Below are 23,648 nucleotides of genomic sequence, written 5' to 3' on the forward strand. Positions count from 1 at the left end.
ATTGGTACACAGGAAACTTATAAAACTATTGTATCTTCTATGCATCCCAATTGTTTCTGAACCAATGTCGGTGTGGTTGAGCAGCATGATGCCTAGGGTTGCCAGCTTTGCTGATGGCTAAACCTGAACACGAGGGGCGGGGCAGATAACATTTGGGGTGGTGCAGTGATGTAGGAACAGGCCTTCTACTATGACGTGACTAGCGCGCCTGTGTGAAGGCGCCACTCTGCACTCCTGACTGAATAGGTTCCACGCACGCGCCGATAGCGCTGCGTGGTGCCTAAAAAAAACTTTCCTTTTGGCGATCAGGAGAGGGGACTGGGGTTTTTTTCCCGGTGTCCTGCCGGGCCAGTCCCACACTGCCAGGGCAAAGTTATTGTATCACTTAGATGCAACTGCCTGGATTTTTATCCAGTATTCTCTATGTTTTAAAGTGTTGATGCCCAATTCAAAACCACACACGTGGCACTCTTATCGATAGCTACATTCTGCTTGATGATTAAGCCCAATCCTTTAATTACAGGTATGAGATCTATTATACAGAAATCAGTTATCCAGAAAGCTCTTAAATACAGCAACGCTATAGAAAAAAAAACGTCCTATTTTTAATTGATTTGCTTTTTTTTTTGTATTTGAAATAATAAGAAATAATAAGCCATGTTGAGGTGAGTATGTTAGTATTTAAATGCTTTTCATGTATCGGCCAGATTATTGTTCGGGTTTCATAGGGCTGAAAACCGAACAGAAAGTTCAGACCCGAACAGGCCTTACAAAAACCGAACTGTTCGGGTCAAAACGGAAAAGGTGGCAACCCTAATGCTGCCCCCTAAAATCCTGCCGCCCTAGGCTTTGGCCTTGGTGGCCTTTCCACAAATCCGGCCTGGGTATGGCCACCATTTTATGATGGTCTCTGTGCTGCCTACTCTGTCTTTTAATTGGCTCATGTGTCCAAACTTGTATGGTTTGTTTGTGTGCACCGTGAATTGTAGGAGAATCGTAGGCGGCTCCTTATTTTTTAAACTGGCAGTTTTCTATTTATGATTACCCAATGGCACATACTACTTAAAAAGTATATTATTATTATGATGAAAATGGTTTATTTACGTGAAGTTTTCCTTTAAGCGTTCACGCATTTTCCAGTGACTTTCCTCAGACAATTTTGAGGTAAAAATCTATGTGAAAGCGTAAGAGAAGCAGTGTGAGAGCCAGACACAGGGTGGGGTGAGAAAAGGATAGAAGTAAAAGAAGAAGTGTAGGCTGGAAACATTGTGAAACACTGACTGGCACAATTCCACAGCAGTCACTGGGCACGTTTATTACTCCTCTACCCTAAAGTTTATTGGCAAAGTCTGTCTGTACTACGCACAACGGGACAATAATGGAGGCAGCAGACACTTGTGACTAGAAATGACTCAGACACCATTAGTTTCCGGGTACCAGAGCCAGGCGTACTAATAATCACCACCTCACGCTTCTGGCAATACAATCCGTACCACAGACACACTGTTATGAAACTGAACGTGGTGACAATAAGCTGCGTCACTGGAGGGTAAGGTTGGCAACCCAAAGGGGGCGGGGCATACGCTCAGATCGCGCCCAGTAGGAGGAGTCGTTCCGCACGGTGTTTCCAAGCGAGCGGAGGGATATTAAACACGCGCAAGGGACACTGCATAGGGGGTCGGGTGTGTGTTTATGGCACATAGTGCGCCTGTATTATTTATCCAAACATTGATGCTGCGCGGCGAAGTAGTGTACCATAAATGAGGCTCCGCCCTATAAGCGGAGGAGCGCCCGGGGGCGTGGCCAGCGCGAGTATAAGTGAAGCAAGTTGATGGTGAAAGATCCCCGAGTGACCTGTGTACAGCCAGTGTATAATGATAGACTATGATGAGACCACCTCGTTCCTGGGAGAATGGGGTCGCTATCAGTTTCTCATTTTCTTCCTGCTCAGCGCCAGCATCATCCCCAACGGCTTCAATGGAATGTCTGTCATGTTCCTGGCGGGGATCCCCGAGCACCGGTGTCACATACCGGCCGGCGCCAACCTGAGCGAGGCTTGGAGGAACGTGAGCATCCCCCCGGGACTGGACAGTCAGTGCCGCCGGTACCGCCTGGAGACTCTCAGCAACTACTCGGCTCTGGGGCTGCTCCCCGGGCGGGATGTGGATGTGAGTGCGATAGAGAAGGAGCCTTGTCTGGATGGCTGGGACTACAGCAAAGCCCTTTATCTCTCCACTATAGTCACTGAGGTGAGACAATCCTGTTATAGTCACAGTAATCATTCCTGCAGTCTCCTGTCATACACCAGTATTTCATATAATACATATATTGCATTTACAGGCATGGGATCCGTTATCTGGAAACCCGCTGTCCAGAAAGTGCCAAGGCTGTCTCCCATAGACTCCTGTTATTCTACGCAGGGGCGGACTGGGTTGGCGGGACACCGGGAAAAAACAGGGTGGGCCCCTGACTCTTGTGGGCCCCACCGGTCCAGAACCGCACCCAGAAACAACTTTGTGTCGCTCCGTTTGTCGGGCGGTCGCAGCAAAATCATTGTGGGCAAGGGCCCTGGGTCCCCCCAGTCTGACCCTGATTCTATACCAGGGATCAGTGTCGGACTGGCCCGGCGGGACGCCAGGAAAATACCCGGTGGGCCCCGACCCTAGTGGGCCCCTGACGGGCCAGACCCCCTCTCCCAAACAGTTTTTCAAAAAAAAGTATGCCGAGCGGCGTTTCGCCTCACAGTAGGTAGCGGGGGGCCAGAGGGGTGCCCTGGACAGCAGTCACGATGGGCCCCGGGCCCCCCAGTCCGACCCGGCTAGGGATGCACCGAATCTAGACTTCGGCCAGAATTCAGCCTTTTTCAGCAGGATTCCGCCAACTCCATATCCTCGGCCAAACCGAATCTGAATTTGCAGATGCAAATTAGGTGCCGGGAGGTAAATCGCGTGTTTTTTTGTCACAAAACAAGGAAGTGAAGGATTCAGGGGTTTGGCCGAAATCAAAAATAGTGGATTCGGTGCATTCTAATACATCATATAATACAGGTATGGGACCTGTTATCTAGAATGCTCGGGACCTGGGGGTTTCCGGTTCCATAATTTGGATCTTCATACCTTAAAGGACCGGTAACATCAAAAAATGAAATTGTTTTAAAGTAATACAAATCTAATGCAGTGTTGCTCTGCACTGGTAAAACTGAGTGAGTGACACCCATTTGAAAGCTGCAAAGAGTCAGAAGTAAAAGGTAAATAACTATAAAACTATCAAAAATAAATAATGAAAACCATTTGAAAAGTTGCTTAGAATTGGCCGTTCTATAACACAATAAAAGTTACCTTAAAGGTGAAGCACCCCTTTAAATAAACCCAATAGATTGGGTTTGCTTCAGATTAATTATATTTTAGTTGGGATCAAGTACAAGCTACTGTTTTATTATTACAGAGAATAAGGAAATGGTTTGGATTATTTGGGTAAAATGGAGTCTATGGGAGACGACCTTTCTGTAATTCTGAGCTTTCTGGATAACAGGTTTCCGGACAACCAATCCTGTACATGTATTGCATTTACAGAAATGGGATCCGTTATCTGGAAACCTGCTGTCCATAATCCATCAATTTACAGGAATGCGGTCTCCCATAGACTGAATTTTAATCAAATAGTACATATATTTTTTTAAAAAAAATTATTTCTCTTTTTCTCTGTAATAATAAAACAGTAGCTTGCATTTGATCCCATCTAAGATATAATTAATCCTTACTGGAAGCAAAGCAATTACACTGGGTTTAATTAATGGTTAAATGACTGTTTAGAGGTCTTAAAGGGGTTGTTCACCTTTAAATTAACTTTTAGGATTCTAAGAGAATTTTTAATTCATTCATTTTTTATTGTTTGTGGTTTTTGAGTTATTTAGCTTTTTGTATTCAGCAGCTTTCCAGTTAGCATTTTCAGCAATATGGTTGCTAGGGCCCAAATTATCCTAGCAACTATGCATTGATTTGGATAAGAGACTGGAATATGAATAGGAGAGGCCTGATTAGAAAGATGAGTAATAAAAAGTAACAATAACAATACATCTGTAGCCTTACAGAGCATTTGTTTTTTAGATGGGGTCGGTGACCCCTATTTGAAAGCTGGAAAGAGTCAGAAGAAAAAGGCAAATAATTAAAAATAAATAAATAATGAAGACCAATTGAAAAGTTGCTTAGAATTAGCCATTGTATAACATACTAAAAGTTAACTTAAAGGTGAAACACCCCTTTAAGGAATGGAAATCCAAACAGAAATTCGGAAAATCGTATCCAGAAAACCTCAGGTCCCGAGCATTGTGGATAACAAGTCCCACACCTGTACCGACTTACCACAGTGACTCTAGAGAGATATGCTGATTAATACAACTTTATTTGAGATCCAGTATCTGCCTTAGGGTTGCCGCGTGACTGGGACCGATAATAACTTGAAGCCAGTTAAAGAAGATGTTCAACCCAAAACTGCTTATTGAAAAAGGAAAGAAATGCATTTCTTTGCATCTTTCCAATGTGCATTAAAGGAGAACTAAGCCGACCAGTTTGGCTTTCAGTGTGCATACTTCTGCATACATTGCCCAGTCCTGTGAATTTCCTAAAAATGTACCAGGTAAAGGGGTGAGGGAGATAATATGATTGATTTATTGAAATTGTTAAAGGGGTAGTTCACCTTTAAGTAAACTTTTAATATGTTACACAATGACTAATTATTAGCAACATTTCAAAATCGTTATTTTTAATTTTTTTTAATCGTTTTTAAATTATTTGCCTTCTTTTTCTGGCTCTTTTTGGCTTTCAAGTGAGATTCACTGTCCTCATGTAAAAAACAAATGGTCTGTACATTTATTATTATTGCTACTTTTTGTTACTTCTCTTTCTATCTATATTTTTGTTACTTTCTCTTATTCTAATCAATGCATGGTAGCTAGGATAATTTGGACCCTAACAACCATGGTAACTGAAGAGCTGCTGAATATCATGCTAAATAAAATAATAAACACAAATACATGTATGGGATCTGTTATCTGGTAACCTGTTATCCATAATGCTCCGAATTACAGAAAGGTGTCTCCCATAGACTCCATTGGATCATAATAATACGAACATTTTTAAAAAGATTTCCTTTTTCTCTGTAATAATAAAACAGTACCTTGTACAGGTATAGGATCCATTATCCGGAAACCCGTTATCCAGAATGCTCTGAATTATGGAAAGGCCGTCTCCCATAGACTCCATTTTATCAAAATAATACACATTTTTTTAAAAAGATTTTCTTTTTATCTGTAATAATAAAACAGTACCTTGTACTTGTTCCAAACTAAGATATACTTATTGGAAGCAAAACCAGTCTATTGGGTTTATTTAATGTTTATATGATTTTCTAGTAGACTTATGTATGACAAAACAGGAAGATCCTTTATCCAGAAACCCCCAGGCCCCGAGCATTCTAGATAACAGGTCCCATATCTGTAATAACAAATTAAAACCATTTGCAGATTGTCTCAGGAGAACACTTTCTACATCATACTAAAAGTTAATTTAAAGGAGACATTTTGAGTAAAAAATAAGAATGAACCAATGCATTATACTCATTTAGATATAGAAGAATTGGGCTTAAAAAAGTAGTGTTTCAGGCTGATTTATTGAATATTCTGCAAAACCCTAATAATCCCTCCCTTCTCGTCCACTTCCTGCTCCCTGAATTCCCAGGCTGTGCAGGGAGCCGGCGGCTCTCAGCTCACTGTAATGTAAGACAGGAACCAATCAGCAGTTAGCAGGACCTGACAGGGAACTGAAGCCTGTCTGTGCTTGTGTGACTGCAGGGCTGTGATTGGCTGCCCCCCTCTTACTGCGCTTCTTGCAGGGACACGCCCACCCCTCATTTGAAACAAGGACCAGTGAACATCTATGGGGAGCTCGAATAAAGGGACTATTTTTAAAGATAATATTAATTTTTAGCACCATGTTAAAGCAACACTGTATATTACTCATAACTGCCTACAAAATTAGGGTTTTTTTCATTTATCCTAAATGTCTCCTTTAAAGGTGATCAACCCATTTAATGAATGGATTTTTTATAAGCTGCTTAGTATTACTTTTTTCTAATTAATGGAGAATTTGGTTAGAATTGCATCTTTGTTTTGCAAAAACTGTTTGTGGGTGGAGATGATTTAAAAGGGAAGGATGATACATACAGGAAGACCAGTATCTTTAGGCAATCATTGACATCACTGGGATTATTGTCCTTTACAACGGGGTTGTCCACTTGGAGTACTATAAGTCACATGTGGCATTCAAAGCATATTTATGCCCCCAGTTTACACAGTGGCTCTTTAGACTTATTTATACGATATCAAGAAAAATTCCTAATCACTGGGGTGTGCCAATTTGTTGGGCACCCAGTGCTTATAACCACTAATATCAGACCCATGGCTGTCATTCCTTTTCTCTAAACAATGTACTGGCCCAGGGTTATTGTTTGGCACTGGCAGAGCAGATATCTGTGTGTGCAGAATCCCCAGTGCAGCCCCCTGGTTTCTATTCTCAAACTGCTTTGGTGACTCCCACTCTGGCCTTGAGAATAAAAACACCGGGCTAGAAATTGCGGGTTCTTATCCGTAGAGTTGACATCTATCATTCTGTTTTCGTGTACCTTGAAATAATGACTCCCTTTTATTTCTGTGCTCCTTTTGCCTTACTTTCCTGTGTAAAATATTACATAAACCCTATATGGTGGACACAATAAACCTTTTTACTTTGCTTCAATAACCTGGTGGAAAGCTACAAACATCACCAAATTGATCCCTGGACCTCTTCCATTGATTAATATAGTAATTCGGCAGGTTTTAGGTGGCGAATAGTCAAATTCGAATTCTTAAAAGGCATGTAAAGCCCAAAAAATAAAATCCCATTTTTACTTTCTTTAATGAAAAAGAAACCTATCTCCAATATACTTTAATTAAAAAATGTGTACCATTTTTATAAGAAACCTGACTGTATGCAGTGAAATTCCCCCTTCATTTACTGCTGTGGATAGGAATTGTCAGATGGTCCCTAACTGCTGAGCAGGGAAACAATCATACTTATGAACAGCAGGGGGAGCCCCCGCCTTACTTCCCAGCCATGCAGAACTCAAGCAGCTTTGTTTATGAAGATCCCTAAGCAGCCCAGACCACACTGAGCATGTGCACAGTCTTAGTCTTGCAAAGATGTTTAACAAAGTTACAAGATGGTGACCCCCTGTAGCCAACTTTGAAAGCATAAATTATTTGTTTGATTAGGCTTGTGGTACAGTAAGTTCATGTTTATATTTAGTATACAAAATACAGCATTTCTAGCCTTATTCTATTTTAGACTTTACATGCCCTTTACAGGCCAAAAAAAAACCAATCGAGTTTGGATAATTCCCTAGTCAAATTTAAGAGTTTTACCATTAAAATTCTAATTTTCAATTCGACCCTTAATAAATCTGCCCCCTAAGTCTTTTCTTGTCCTTTTAATACATTCCAACCCTTGAACAAGCAGTGCAACAAATAATTGGCCAAATACATGTAAAAAGCGCCATAACATTTTTCTGTGTTTTTCAAGTGTTGTTTGCCAAAACAACCATAATTTCTGGTGCTTTCAAGACAAACAACTGTAGCAGGGACCTGGAAATTGCAGAGCTCACTTGGTGAGCTCTGTAGCTTAATTATGAGATAAGGGTACTATGGCCTCAACATAAAACATCTGTATTATTATTTGCAGCCAGGGCAGCAATTAGGAGTATATATGCTGAAACATGCAAAACTAATGTTCAGTACTTTTCTGTATGTCATAGGGGCCCCAACCCTTATTACACAATATTTTACAGAGCCTCAGAAAAAAAGTCTGCTTGCAGTGATTTTTGTTTTTGCTCTATCTAATTTATTGTATTGTTGGCAGGTAAAAGAGCCATGCTATTAAAGGAGAACTAAACCCTAAAAATTAATATGGCTAAAATGGCATATTTGATTTACTGAACTTATTGCATCAGCTTAAAGTTTCAGCTTGTCAATAGCAGCAATGATCCAGGACTTCAAACTTGTCACAGGGGGTCACCATCTTGGAAAGTGTCTGTGACACTCACATGCTCAGTGGGCTCTGAGCAGCTGTTGAGAAGCTAAGCTTAGGGCTCGTCACTAATTAATAAACAGAAAATGAGGTTGGCCTGTAATATAAGCTGATGCTACAGAGCTGATTATTTGATGCTGATGCTAGTTGCACTGGTTTCTGTGCTGCCATGTAGTAATTATCTGTATTAATTACTAATCAGCTTCATATTGTGACATTAATATTCTATGTGTACTGTATATTTTGAGTCAGTCCCTAAACTCAGCAAGTGACAGCAGCACAGAAGATGATGAGCTACAGGGGCATCTTTGGAGACACATATCTTTACTGCTAAAGGGCTGTGGTTGCCTTGGACTGGTACAGAAGCCCAAAACATAATGTACAACATTTATAGCTACTTCTTTAGTTAGGCTTTAGTTCTCCTTTAATATACAGTGCAGCGCAGTTTATAACACAAACATATAACCCTACTTTGGGCTGGACTATATATCCGGAAGTGTAAAAAAAAAAAAAAACTAAAAGGCATTAAAGTTCAGGCACCATATGCTTTGCTTTAGGCCTTCTGAACAGGCTGTCACAATTTGGGAATCTTAAGTATATTGTCTGTATGGCCTAAACTTGCCTATAGTAGTTAGTGAAATAAGATATAATGAGGACAATAATGTTACAACAAGCATAACAATGAAACATATAATCTGTCTTTCTTAACTAACCGTTATTGTCTCTAATATTAATTACACTTACTAACCCAATCTGTAAACAATATCCTATAGTAACCCTGCAGAGGGGTAGGCTATTAGTTTTAAAGTAAAACTGCATCAGTTATTTTTGACATAGAATAAACATGGCTAGAAATCATTTATAGTATTGCTCAAATGTGGGGGTCAAAGTATTTTAGTAGTTATTTGTACTTTCACCTGATTCATTTTTAGATCACTCTCTCACTGTGTTGTCTGGATCAGAAACTGGGGAATGTCTTTTTGCTGACATTTCGGGACCTTCTGTGACATCTGGGTATACATATTTTCCCCAATCAAATTAAAGTCTGACCCATCGTTGTCCCTAATCTGCAGTCACAGGACAAACCCAAGTCACATTGTGGTGATATCAGGACCTATTGTCTTACAGGTAGTCATAAATGAGGCTCCATTTATTGGAATCCCAGATGGCAGGAGACTCCTCTAGGAAAATAAAAAAAAGTTGACACTATAACCAGAAAATCAATTGGCATTTTAATAACTGAAAGTTCCTAAGGTACAGTCCCAAATGTAACCAGCCACTTCAAGCAGTATAGTTCATTTTTCACATCCTCATAATAGCCTTGGCATTTCATATTAAATTTGAGGGAAAAGAGAATCTTGACCTTTACTGTTCCTTTAATGACAGGCTTAATTTAACTATCATGCCATTCAAGGTGATTTGCTGGGGGGCCACCATACTCCAAAAGGCCATCCTCCAAAATCGCACTGGACCTGTACCCTTACCATACTCTGCACCTATTTGCCCTTCAGCCTCCTCACGGATTCCACAGAATTTCTGCAACCAAATGATTGGAACTTAACTGGTTGGTTGGAAACACTGCAGTGCCCACAATTGCGCACTTGTTGACTTATGCAAGAGTGGAAGATTGAAACCATCAAAAAGTTCTGTGGCCATCACATCACAGGACATAGCAGTGTGAAGATGTGCCCCAACAGATGCCCATTTGCCTCCAGTTGAGGCCGAGGTTTGATAGCTCTGCATGCAACACCCACTGCTCTGCTTTCTTACCCGGCAGTACCCTCTACATTCCTGTTGTTATTTAGGATGAAAATGATGTTCAGTAAAGGAAAAGGAAAGCCTAAAATTAATTAAGCTTGACAAGAAAGGTCTATATAAATATACCAGTAAACCCTCAAAATAATGCTGCTCTAAATCCTCTGTCAAAAGAAACACTGTATTTCTGTTCTTCTATTGTGTACACATGGGCTTCTGTATCAGACTTCCTGTTTTCAGCTTAAACCTCCAGGGCTAGGGCTTGAGCATGCTCAGTTTGCTCCTCTCCCTCTCCCTGCTGTAATCTGACCCCAGAGCTATGAGCCAGCAGGGAGAGACTCAGACAGGAAGGGATGTCACACCAAGCTAATATGGCAGCTGCTATCCTAAACAGAGAGAGCTTCTAAAGCTGTTTACTCAGGTATGGTAAAGCATTCTGCAGAATAAATATAGTGTTATAGCTTGCACTATTGTGGCTAATAAATTTGCAATAAAATGCGTCGGTAGCTTTCCTTCTTAAAAGATGAGTAACACCAGCATTTAGCTTCCAGCCTGTCAGAACAAGGTGTGAAACGTGTGGTGTTCCTTCATACGTTCATTATTTATTTGCTTTTCAAAATGAAGGTTTCTTAATCCAAATTACAACATTAATGTTTCTTGCAATAAAAAAGACAACTAATTATGAGCATGTGTTCTCTTCTCAAGAAGTGACATGAAGTCCTGCCAGCAGCACAGGGAATTGCACAGGGAATTCAGCAATAGATTTCACATGTTCAGTGTAGGCTAGTTTACAGATTTGACTCCTCAGACTATCAACATTCTGCTAGAATATCTAGATGCATAGCAAATCAGTTCTCAAGAGCAACCAGAAATCCCCTCCTTGCACATTTTGCATGTATTTCTGCTTGCACTATGTTACTGTTAGCAACTTTATTGTGCAGAACTCTTTCTGCACACCACCAGCGTGCTCATTTCTATGTGTGGTAGCAATAATAATTCCTCCACCCCATTGCAATTACTGTACATCCATATGCATTCATTGGGTAACTCCTGAAGACACCCTTGAAGGGTCTGATGCATTTTGTAAAAAAAAATGTTTTTTCCCAAGACATAGTCTGATTCTGAACTTAAATCTAATAGCCCATGGGTGTTCTACCTATGGCAGATGCTGTCAGGTGAGGAGCACTTGCAAACGTTTTATTCATATGATTGGGCTACAGGCGATGGGGGAGTTTAAATAGTCAAACTCCTACCTGAGAGAATAGTGATATCAAAACATACACAGCTACCTGCTGCAGACTGCTTCTCATTCACTTGAATATGCAACATTGAGGGCTATAGAGTACCAAGATAATCTTTAGGTTCAGGGAGATTCGGGGAGATTAGTTGCCCGGCAACATATCTCCTCTTCTTCGGGTCTTCTTCTGCCTTCCCGCCGGCTAAAATGCAAATCGCAGACAGGATGGCACTCGGAGCAATTCATTTTCCGAAGTCACCCGAAGTTTCCTCATGAGCATCTTCGGGCGACTTCGTAAAACGAATCCCGCCGGCGATTTACATTTTAGCCGGCGGCTAAAATGTAAATATATTTATATTTGATTTTGACAGGGGGGTATTTAATCAAATTTAAATTTATCTCAGTATTATAAAAATTTGACCTAACTCCCAAGCATGATTTGGCTAAATTTACTAACAAATCCGAACAAAAATTGTATGTGTGCGAAAAGTCTCTACAAAATCGCGTGACAATTCGAATCATGCAAAAACATCTTCCAATTGTAAAAGGGACATCTGCTATTGACTTTTACAGGTTTAAGATGGATTATTTTCTAGTTTGGATCTTTAGCAGCTTTAGCGCATAATAAGTCTCGAAAAATTAGTTTCTTTTCTCAAAAAATTTGCATTTTTCCCCTTAAAAACTCGACCAGAAATATGTGAGGCTTCATAAATAGGCCCCTAGATGTGAGGCTATTTTTTCACACTTTCCCATGACTCCTCTGCCTTGTGCTCTGTCTCTTTTTTTCTACTACACTGCAAGTTGTAGTGATGTCAAATCCCCCTCCCCAACAGGACAATTGAAGGTAACAATTGTCACTTAATGGAGAATTCAACCCGTAATAAAAAAAACCCTCTAAATTATGGAAAGACCATCTCCCATAGACTTCATTCTATCCAAAGAATCCACATTTAAAAAAATTATTTCCTTTTTCTCTGTAATAATAAAACAGTAGCTTGTACTTCTAACTAAGATACAATCAATCCCTATTGGAAGCAGAACCAGCTTATTGGGTTTACGTTATGTTTGCATGATTTTCTACTACAATTAAGAAATGAGGATCCAAATTATGGAAAGATCTGTTATCTAGAAAGCCCCAGGTCCCAAGCATTCTGGATAACAGGTCCCATACCTGTAGGAGTATCATGCTTTCCCAGCTGCAGTTTATGTCTCCTTTTTATAGATTTATTTTGCTTTGGGCATTTTGCATCTTCAACAATGGGGGGTGTCATTTATCAAAACTGGGCAGTAATCCGTGGCAACCAATCCGATTGCGGCATTCATTGTTCTACTTGCAGCTGGCTTTAAAAAGCTAATAACTGATTGGTTGATATAGGTAACTGCTCATGTACAAATTTGCCCAGTGTTGATAAATGAGCCCCAGTATCTTTTCTGGCAAACCAAATGTATTTAGTGCAAAGTACATGGTAATATTTAGGATTTGAGTGTTGTTGCATATATGCAATATACTGCAAAGATGGTTATCCAGAAGTACACTCATCATAATATATATCATAAATATCATAATATATATCTTTTTTTATTAAATAGCAATAAGGGTACTTATATAATACATTTTTAAAGAAAATCCCGTTATTTTTCATGTTTTTTTTATCCTTTGGCTTGTTTATAAGATTTCCTCATTAAAGCTCCTTTGGCTGTGATATGTTTTTCTGGCAAGGTTCTTCTTAATGATTAGTGAAGATCATGATCCAAGGTTTGGTTAAAGTTCACAAGTCTGCATTACTCTGCCATAATGAGCAAGTTATCAGTGGGTACAGGTTGCTTGTAAATTAAAAAAAAAAAAGCGTAGGAAATTGCATTTGTGTGTTTTTCCATAGGTTTCCTTCTTGAAAAGAGAAAAGCAGATAAAACTGGTCTTGCAGTCTTTATAAAACTTTTTTTTTCTGGAACCTGATTAATGCACTGCAACAAAGCATTTAATATCCTATTGGGCGATACAAAAATATAAATGATTTAATTACACATAGAAAAGACCTAAGTTTGAAGGTTGTTTTTGCATGCTTGCAAACTTATTAAAAGCACGGTTTCCTAAAGAAATGTCTTGTGCAGGGTCTGTGCTTCTGAAACTCTATGCAATTCCCTTTGCCTAGCACAAGCTACAGTATATTAGTGACAGGAGACAACAGATAAGAGTCCTGCAGCAATTCTGGTACTGCGGAAAAACCTGCAGTACCCTGCGGGTTGCAGGTAGAAATTTCGAGAGAGGTTATAGATGCGGGTCGGCGGTTCTCCGGGTTTGCGGGTCGGGCGTTTTACAGGTTGTTTTACTCCTTTTTATCTGATCAATCCTTCTTCTAATTTCACTTCCGGTTTACAATTACATCACTTCCTGTTTCACTCCCTTTTTTTTCTGATCACGCCTACTTGTAATGATGTCACTTCCAGTTTACAATGTCAGCACTTCCTGTTTCTTGATGCTCAGCGGATCGGGTTGCAGATAAGGTACTTGCTGGTCAGGTAGCGGGTTCAAGCTGGTAAGTACGCAGGTTACGGATCCTGGTACGGGTTACAAATTGGTTCCGTGCAGGACTCTTAACAACATATACATTTTTTGTTCTTTAGAAAGATTCTAATAGCCTAGCACAGTGCTGTACAACTGGCGGCTCGCGGGTTGCATCTGGCACAGCAATCTGCGACCCCCCCAATTGTGTGGCCCCCCACATGAAATTCTGTCTGCTGTGATTCCATACATTGTGTACGTTTTAAAAGGTATCAGTACTGAGATTTATTGGCCCCTGCATTGTGTATACCTCAAATTCTACTTGGACTAGTAGAAAGTAACAGGGCTGTGGACTCAGTACATAAATCCTTCACCCTCAGCTCCAACACCCTCAGTTTATGGTACCTCTGACTCCGACTCTGTTTTCAAAGGAACAATAACACTAAAAACTGAAATTTTATCAAAGTAATTAAAATAAAATGTACTGTCGCTCTGCACTGGTAAAACTAGTGTGTTTGCATCATAAAGACTAATATAGTTCATATAAACAAGCTGCTGTGTAGCCATGGGGCAGCCATCTATGCTGGAAAAAAAAAGAAAAGGCACAGGATACTCAGCAGATAGAGGGGGTTTCTGTTATGGGCTGTGTAACCCTGTGTCTTTTCTCCTTTTTTCCAGCTTGAATGGCTGCCCCCATTGCTACACAGCAGCTTGTTTACATAAACTATAGTAGAGTTTCTGAAGCAAACACACAGCTTTTACCAATTCATGCTGACCGTAAATGATATGTTAATAACTTTAAAATGCTTTTTTTTTTTTGGGGTTAATGTTCCTTTGATATACTAATGTATTTTCTATGTTGATTGAAAGAAGTTAAAGAAGAATTCAACCCAAACTTTAAAAACCCCCTACCCCCCAACCCTACGTAGACCCTCCTCCACCCCCCCAGCCTACCTGGTACCCGGGGCAAATGCCCCTAACTTTTTACTTACCCCTCTGTGCAGATTCTGTCCTCATGGGGCAGCCATCTTCTTTTCGCAAGCAGACCGAATTTTTTCAGAAATTCTCAAGACTTTCGGCGCATGAGCTGTCGTTCAGGACAGGAAGATTACTCCAACTGCGCTTGCTCCGAAATTCTGATCTGCTTCCAAAGTTTACCGAAGAAAAGAAGATGGCTGCCGTGAACTTCTGAGGGCAGAATCCTTACGATGGGATAAGTAAAAAGTTAGGGGCATTTGCCCTGGGTACCAGGTAGGCTGGGGGGAAGGAGGGTAGGGTTTTTTTTTTTAAAGGTTTTGATTGCATTCTAATTTAAGAACAAATCCAAAATTAACCACAAGCCAAAATTTATTAAAAGTATTGTTCTTAAAAACTGATGTGTTTGCTTCAAAAACTCAACAATAGTTTATATAAACAAGCTGCCATGCAGCCATGGGGCAGACATTCAAAGCTGAAAAAAGAGAAAAGCCACAGGTTACACAGTAGATAACACATAAGCTCTGTAGCATACAATGGGATTCTTCAGCACTTATCTGTTATCCATTATGTATCCTGCACCTTTTCTCCTTTTTTAAAGACACTTTCCGCTTTCTATGTTTCTGTTCCTTCAAAACTGATTTGATTATTTTCAGTGCTTGTAGTTAAAGTTTTTAGGTGTCGGTACATTTTGGTGAGTCCCACTCCAGTTACCTGACTTCTAGTGTTTGCAATTTGGCTTTTTTTCAATGTGAATGCATTTTTGGCGTAATTACGCTGCTGAGGGGAAACGCAGCATAAAAATACTGTATGGCATTAGTCTCAAATAAAGAATTATATGGCATCTAAAGTTTTAAATGCAAACTGATATCCAAAATATTGAATTAGTTGAAAGCGGGTCATGGGGGTGAGCTCTCTGTTGGTCCCAAAAACCCCAGTTCAACAGTGACTATATTGCATATTTGAGATGGAGACCTGCTGGGGACCAATTTTTGAGACCTGGACCTGCATCCCGCATTTAAACTGGCCAGACCCGCAATCCGATCCACAACCAGCTAAACACCATTAAACAGGATTGTTGTTGCTGTAATCCGGAAGTGACATCATCAGAAGTGGGTGGGCAGAAAAATATTTTTAAAAATGTGTAAAGGAGTAAAACTTGTTGTAGATAAGACCCGCAACCTCATCTGCAGACCTGTATCTATATCGGAATCCAAAAGTCCTACCTGCAACTTGCAGGTTACCTGCTATTTTGTGCTTACCCAGCCGCTGCAGGACTCTGATTTGAGAGTCAGTTGGAATTATTCTGTTAGTTGAATCAGTGGAAGTGTTACAATAATCACTTCTTTGTTTTAACAATTAAAAGTTTCAGTTTTGAGGAGGGACACAGAATGTGTACACTAAATCAGCATTTTTTGTTTATATGTATTCTGAAATTGTAGCAACTAAGGGCAAGGTCACACGCGTTTTTACATTGTGTTTTTAAAAACGTACATCGAAGTGTACGAAATGAAGCCCTATTGAAAATAATTGAATACAGACTATAGCAAATCCCACAGGGCGATTGCGAGCCAACATCCGCCACAAGACGCCAAGAAACGTCAATACGCCAAGGAAATTCCATATTATTGAACTCTGTGTGCAGGTTTGGAAATACAGTTCGCTGAAATACGCTGCGTATTTTCAACATGGTGACCAAACTCTCGCAAGATGGATTTCACATATACGTATTTACGGCGTTGTATGCTGGTGACATAATTATTACGTCGCGTATTGACGAACACTACGGCTACATTCTGCATGTCGATTGTTTTCCACTTGGTTTTTTTGTTGGAAAAGTTTACTAAAATTCTTCTGAGCGCAATTGTGGTGGACGAGAAAAAACAGAAATGCATGTTGGGAAAAGAAAACTACGGGCTGAAAAACTCATATTATCATGCGTGTGTGGATTCATTGGCGTATTTACGCTCGCCACTCGTTTTTAAAAACACAACTTAAAAATGACACGCATGATCTTGCCCTAAAATTTCTTTATTACTTGTAAAATCCCATTTCTTTGTATGTGGCATGTTTTGTTTATATACATTTTTAAGGATCCAGCAACCAGAGTGTCCTGTATACCACTTCTAATTATTTTAGTATTCCTTATATATGGCCAGCCACTCTTCTATAACATTTAACAAGACATTAGGAAAAGTTAACAAGACACCGATTCTAGAAGTGTCTGTGCTGCCTGGAGAAACAGTACTTTAATATACGTTATTCCTAAGATTAATGTTATCCCCTCTGGATTTATATACTCCTCTTCCTATAGGATCCTCCACTAGGTATATATGATTCTTGCCCACCGTGAGCAAGTTGAATCTGCCAATACAACATGTTACTTTTTAACCATTTTTTCCTCCATGGGGCAGATCCCATGCCTCCCAATCACCCTGTTTATTTTAGCAGAACTGTGTTTCTCTGTCCTTAAGAAAAAGGCTCAGCACAGTAGCCCAAAAAGCTTTATCTAGTAAATTTACTATGTCAGCACATTGTCCCGAAAAAAGTGTACAGAGTCTGTGCTACTAAAACTATTTGTGACTCCCTTAGCTTTGTGTATAGTTATTTTGCTTTGATAGCAGCTAATACCAGTGTGTATAACATACATCTACAACACCCATATCTGCAGTTTCTACAATTAAGAATGGAGTTCTAGGAAAAGTACAGTATTGTAGCTCATATTATGGATCAAAATGTATGTGTTGCAGATTTCGTTTTATTAAGTGACCAAAGAACGCATGGAATTCTGTCTGAAATGTTAATCTCATAAGGCCATAAGCACAGCACAAATGTTGCATTTAACTCCTGTATATTCAGCATAAGCCCCAGTTGAGCATTGACCTTTTGATTTTGTCAAGCAAGTTCTTTTTTGCAGGTAATCCTTTGCTATGTGGAATGCCAAGTGCGAGCAAATTTTTATATAAGACTAAGGGGCACATTTACTAAGTTCGAGTGAAGGATTCGAATGAAAAAAACGTTGAATTTCAAAGTGGTTTTTTGGGTACTTCGACCATCAAATAGGCTACTACGACCTTCGACTTCGATTCGAACTAAAAATCGTTTGACTGCTCAACCATTCGATAGTCGAAGTACTGTCTCTTTAAAAAATACTTTGACTACATACTTCGGCAGTTTAAACCTACCGAGGTACAATGTTAGCCTATTGGGACCTTCCCTTCGTTCGATCGCTTAAAATCGATTTTTACTTCGATCGATCAATCGAAGGATTTGCACTAGATCCTTCGAATTCGAAGGATGTAACTTCGAGGGTCGAATTCGAGGGTTTATTTAATGTGCCTCTAAGGGTTACCATTTAACGGTAGTGGACTGATTTATGAACAAAGATGTTATACTGTAAAACGGCAGTCTCCAATGGTAACCACATTGCAATCAGTTTCAATTAGTTTAATATTCCTCAACCTAACTTTTGCCTGCCTCAAACACAAGCATGCTGTGAGTCACTGATAGTGATTTTCCTCAGAAAACATTTGAAAATATACTAAAATCCTTTTCAAGAATAACAAGTAAAAACTTGTTTTTTTCTTTAGTTCTTTCAATAGAGGTTACATTTATTTTTTTAAATTTATTAAAGGTCCAGGAACGCCCAAGCCATCAGTATTTCCACTGCTGCAATTGTATTGTTTGACTGGCTCTGTGACTAGTCTCTGCTTCTATTTTGATTAGTGTCTTATTCAAATGTCTCCTATCTCCCTATTTAACTGATATTGGAAGTACTATGGTTTAGTAAAGCAGTTTGGGGAAAAAGTATCATTTTGATGGCATCAAAAAGATGTGGTACCTACCCCGTGCTTTAACATCCTACTTAGAGTTTTAAAAGGAATACCCCCTTTCATTCAATTTTGTAAATCTAAAACTTAAAGGGATTACGGGAAAACACAGTTAATAGTGGTGCTGAAGCAGAATTCTTTTGTAAAAAAAAAAGTGATAATTGGTGCTAAGACACTACAGGGGTTGTTTACTGAAAAACAAATTTTTCGTGGAAAAAAAAACTTGAAGTTTCCAAGATTTAGTATACACGAGGCTTCTAAAAGTCAGAATCTAAAAATACTCCATTTCAAACCAGTCAAGGCCATGTAGAAGTCAATGTCCCTTTTACAATTGGAAGGTGTCATGCTCTGTGCTGGTTTTCATACGATAATTGAGTTTTTGGACATCCAATTGGTACATTTCAAATTTTTTCACAATTTTATCAAGTCTTTCACGGCACCAAATTTTTCGAGTTATTTTATTGATAAGGAAAATTTGTTGATGGGAGTTTGATCAAATTTGTTTTAAAGAGGTTGTTCACCTTCAAACTATTTTTTCAGTTCAGTTGGTGACTTTTTCCAATGACTTTCTATTTGTGACCGTTTTTCTAATATTGAAGTGTAAAGTTTCATTTTTCACCTTCTAAAGCAGCTCTGGGAGCCGGAGTTCACCTTTAAAGAGTCGATGACTCTTTAAAGGGGAACTCCGGCTTCCAAACCAAAATTTGATAAAGATTCCCACATAAAACAGCCCTAAAATATCCATCACAGTTACCTGTTTCTTCGAAAAGTATGAATAAATGCCATTTTCTATGCTGAATCCAGTTGTTTAACAGTTCTTCTCTTTCTGCATCATTTGAAATCCTGGCAGGGAAGGAGGGACTAAAACACTGATGTTACAAATTGTAACAACTTCTCCACAGCTTACAGACAGCATGCAGGAACTACATAACCCACAATGCATTGCTTTGTGATGTTCTGTTCCTTATTGAAATCACGTGTGCAGGGAATTGTGGGGTTTGGAGGATGCAGGCTGAGGACAGCTGGCTGTTGATACAAAGTAACAGTAGTCAGTCAGCTCAGCAAAGTATTCAGACAGATCAGCAGGAGAGCAGGAGGCTAGGCTTAGGAAACTGTCAGAAACCATAAAAAAATCATGAAAAGTCTGCATATTTTTTAAATGATGTATATTGCAACGTTGCTTGAAATTATGTTTACTTTTCAAAAAGCTTAAGTTATGTTTTTGTGGAGTTCCCCTTTAACTGTTCTAAATTGATACATTTGTTATCTTTGTCCCTGCTGAGCAGAATCCCTGTACTTCATTTAAGGCAGCTGATACAATAGTTGCTAATATTCTACAGATACTGCTGAAAAATGTATCAACTTATTGGATCAACTAAGGGGCAGATTTATCAAGGGTCGAATTTCGAAGTGGAAAATATTTCGAAATTCGACCATCGAATAGAATCCTCTGACAGTCGAAGTCGGAGGATTTTATTCATCGTACGATCGTATTCCGATCGTAGTACGATAGTACGATCATACTTCGAATCGTACGATTCAAACGATTTTATCGTACGATCGTACGATTTTCCTTCGAATATAAAAAACGTAGAAAATTGCTCTGGAAGGTCCCCATAGGCTAACATAGCACTTCGGCAGGTTTTAGTTGGCAAAGTATTGAAGTTGAAGTTTGTTTAAAGAGACAGTATTTCGATTATCAAATAGTCGAACGTTTTTTACTTCGAATCGAAGTAAATTCGAAGTCGTTGTATCCTATTCGATTGTTGAAGTATTCAAAAAATTACTTCAAAATTCAAGCTTTTGTACTTCGAAAATTCACTCAAACCTTAGTAAATCTGCCCCTAAATGTAGCAAATTGTAACAGTTCAGAATCTGCACCTGAATCACTGAGTTGCCAGACAGAAACACGAGATACAGGAACATTACATTTTAAACTTAAATATTGGGAAAACTGTATAAAATAAGATAGAAAGCAATTGAAAAAAGTCTTTGTTTATGGCGAACAATCTTAAAACAACTGAACTGGAAAAAGTGGGGGTTTTTTTTTGAGTTTTTGTAAATAACCTCCTAAGTGTGGTTTAGCAGAGGCCTCTCAATATTGTCTATGGCAGGGTATGTTTTTGGCATTTGTAGCCATAAGTAGCTCCTACTAGTAGTACATTTGTTGGTCCAGGATCAGATTTTACACAGTAGAGTGAATTATTTGCAATGTACACATTGGATAAGATATAAGTTGTTTTCCATTGAATTTCAGAGTTCAAAGATTTTCTTTTAGAAGTTTCTTACATGAGGTTTATGTTTAGTGCCTCTTTGTATGATTAATATGGAGCTTAGATTATTTTCCTTGTTCAGTATGTTTTACATTGTCATTTTATGAACATGCTTACCTACAGTTAGCCCCATGAGATCAAGATTTGCTTTTATCATAGTAGAAAGAGGTTAAATCACTAGATGGAATAACAACTGGGATAGCAGACAACCTTGACAGGTTCCATGGCTTATACTAAATAGTGAAATGGCAAATTTTTGTCCTTGCTACAGGCTTTATATAGGCTTTTTATCAATATGAGAACATTTGTTTTAGGTAGATAGGGGTTTGGTCTAGAGTACATATGGGTAATAGCAAGTCATACACTTTCATAATACCTGATTTGAGAAGCTTTTTTATGTATTCATTTTTTTCTTGCCCCTATGGGACCAGGCACCTCGCTGATTCTGAGGCTTGCCTTCCTAACCTAGAGTCAACTTTGACTCTAACAATATGGTTTGCCTGCCTTCCAGTTGCCCTAGATATGTAACGATTTTATAAGGATCTTGGACCTGGGCCTCTGTATGGTGCTAATGTTTTTGGGGAACCCTGTAGTATATTAAGAAAAATATATTGTGTTTTTATAGAGATTTCTGGAGGTTTTAAAAGCCATTGCAGAGCTTCTACAGCCAGAAGAGTCATAGGCATTGAATGTCAAAGCAGAACTACTCTGTGGTTTGCCCTTGCAGTTTAAAGTATAATTAAAATTAGTAAAATTTTGGATTCATGGTCTATACAGGCCAGGATTCTCCATAAAACTACAGATTTCTGATATTGGCAAGCTCTGGGGTGGTGTACGGCTTTAAAAATCAGGAAACACAGATCCACTGCTTACGGTCAAATTTGTTTTATTAAAATAATAATAATTTATTAATGAGTTTTGGTTAATAACCCCTTTAAAGTTTTGCAAAAAAATGTTTTTAGTTGGTATTTTTTTTTTTTAGTAATCTTGCATTTAAATCTTGCAACTTTATTTACAGTGGGACATTGTGTGTGAAAATGACTGGAAGGGACCATTAACAACATCATTATTTTTTGTTGGTGTGCTCCTTGGCTCATTTGTTTCTGGTCAACTATCAGACAGGTAATGTTTCTTTCTAACCTTTTCCTGCATAACTGCACATTGGGGTCTATTTATCATGGTCTTAAAAAGTCGAGTAAATAATTTCCGGTGATATTGCTCATAGCAACCAATCAAATATTTGATTTTTGATTCTGATTGGTTACTATGGGTAACATCACTGGTTATGTTTCTCTCCACTTTTTACACAGCATGATAAATATATCCCATAATACAGGTATGAGAACTTTACCCAAAAAGCTCTCCAGAAATCCAGGAAGCTCTTAATTACAGAAGGCCATCTCCCAAAGACTCCTTTTTAAAGGGCACTCGTTGGGCAAAAATATCCCCATCCAAAAGTGGGGATAATATAAACCAAAGGAGAAGCCCTCACTCTGGTTGGGGGTAACAGTAGTTTATTTTTTTAAAATGCTAAACCCTGTCAGGCTCTATTGGCCCGCACCTTTGGTTGGGGATAATATTTTTACCCAACATGTGCTCTTTAAGCAAATAGTTCTATATTTTATTGAATTTTTTTATAATAAAACAGTAGCTTTTGCTTGATCCTAATAAAGCTGCATGAGTCCATATTGGTTTATTTTACATATTTATAGTAGATACCTGTATTGGAACTAGGGATGCACTGAATCCACTATTTTGGATTCGGACGAACCCCAGAATCCTTTGTGAAAGATTCAGCCGAATCTTTGCATATGCAAATTAGGGGTGGGAAGGGGAAAACATTTTTTAATTCCTTGTTTTGTGACAAAAAGTCAAGTGATTTCCCTCCACGCCCCTAATTTGAATATGCAGATTCGGATTGGCTGGGCAGAAGGATTCGGATGAATCTGAATCATGCTGAAAAAACGCCAAATCCTGGCCGAATCCCGAACCGAATCTTGGATTCGGTGCATCCCTAATTGGAACTGATAGTTGCCAATAAACAGCAGATAGTGTGATATGTTCTTTGTAGTACAGGTATAGGATCCATTATCTGGAAACCTGTTATCCAGAAAGCTCAGAATTACAGAAAGGCCATCTCCCAAAGACTTCATTTTATCCAAATAATCCAATTTTTAAAGTAAAGATTTCCGTATATCTCTGTAATAATAAAACATTACCTTGTTCTTGATCCAAACTAAAATATAAAACCTCCAATTGACCCCACTTATTACTGATTCTAGTCCTACTGAACCCCTCGTCTGTTACTATCTCTGCTTCAAACAGAGACTCAGGTACTTACCTGGAAAGAAGCACAGAAAGAGTCTCTTTACTTTTCCAATATGATGCACAGTTACTGACAAGATCTCACATTTATATGAATATTTATTGGTTTACTTCTGTATAATCAAGTAAGCTTGTATAAATTTTCATCTGACCACCCCTAATTTGCATATGCAAATTATGATTAGGGTTCGGTATTCTGCCGAATCTCTTGTGAAGGATTAGGGGGTTTGTCTGAATCCAAAATTGTGGATTCGGTGCATCCCTAATCTCAATATTTTCTGCTACAAACTCCGATCAAATCCGCTCAGGTTTTTTATGTTTATTTATTATTACATTTTCCCGAAAATTTGGTTTGCGGGATAAAATCTGATCTTCACTACTTTTTCGGGGGTTTCATCCGATTTTCAAGATTTTTTCGTATTTTTCACCTGAAAACTCAGATTTTTGCCTGAAAACTTCGGGGTATTGCACATCAAAAAATCACTGGGACTTCTCCCATTGACTTATATGCAACCTCGACAGGTCCGAGATGCCGGATTTTCTGAATCTGACTTTTCCATACTCGGGGGTTTAATAAATTCCGAAAAATGTGTGATTTTTTTAAAACTCGGTATTTATTTAAAAAAATCCCTA

At 38.9% G+C, this 23,648-nt stretch overlaps 1 protein-coding gene across 1 annotated transcript in view; it reads left to right on the forward strand.

The window, feature by feature from the left end:
- The first annotated feature begins 1,656 nt into the window (after positions 1-1,656).
- Positions 1,657-23,648, forward strand: part of slc22a4.S (solute carrier family 22 (organic cation/zwitterion transporter), member 4 S homeolog) — a 36,834-nt gene continuing 14,842 nt past the window's right edge. Inside the window, exons 1-2 of the mRNA XM_018256199.2 lie at positions 1,657-2,249; positions 21,709-21,812. Of these exons, the coding sequence (XP_018111688.1) occupies positions 1,875-2,249; positions 21,709-21,812 (479 nt within the window). The 5' untranslated portion in view covers positions 1,657-1,874. The remainder of the gene's footprint in view (positions 2,250-21,708; positions 21,813-23,648) is intronic.

The sequence above is a fragment of the Xenopus laevis genome, chromosome 3S (genome assembly GCF_017654675.1).
Source record: "Xenopus laevis strain J_2021 chromosome 3S, Xenopus_laevis_v10.1, whole genome shotgun sequence".
Taxonomy (NCBI): Eukaryota; Metazoa; Chordata; class Amphibia; order Anura; family Pipidae; genus Xenopus; species Xenopus laevis.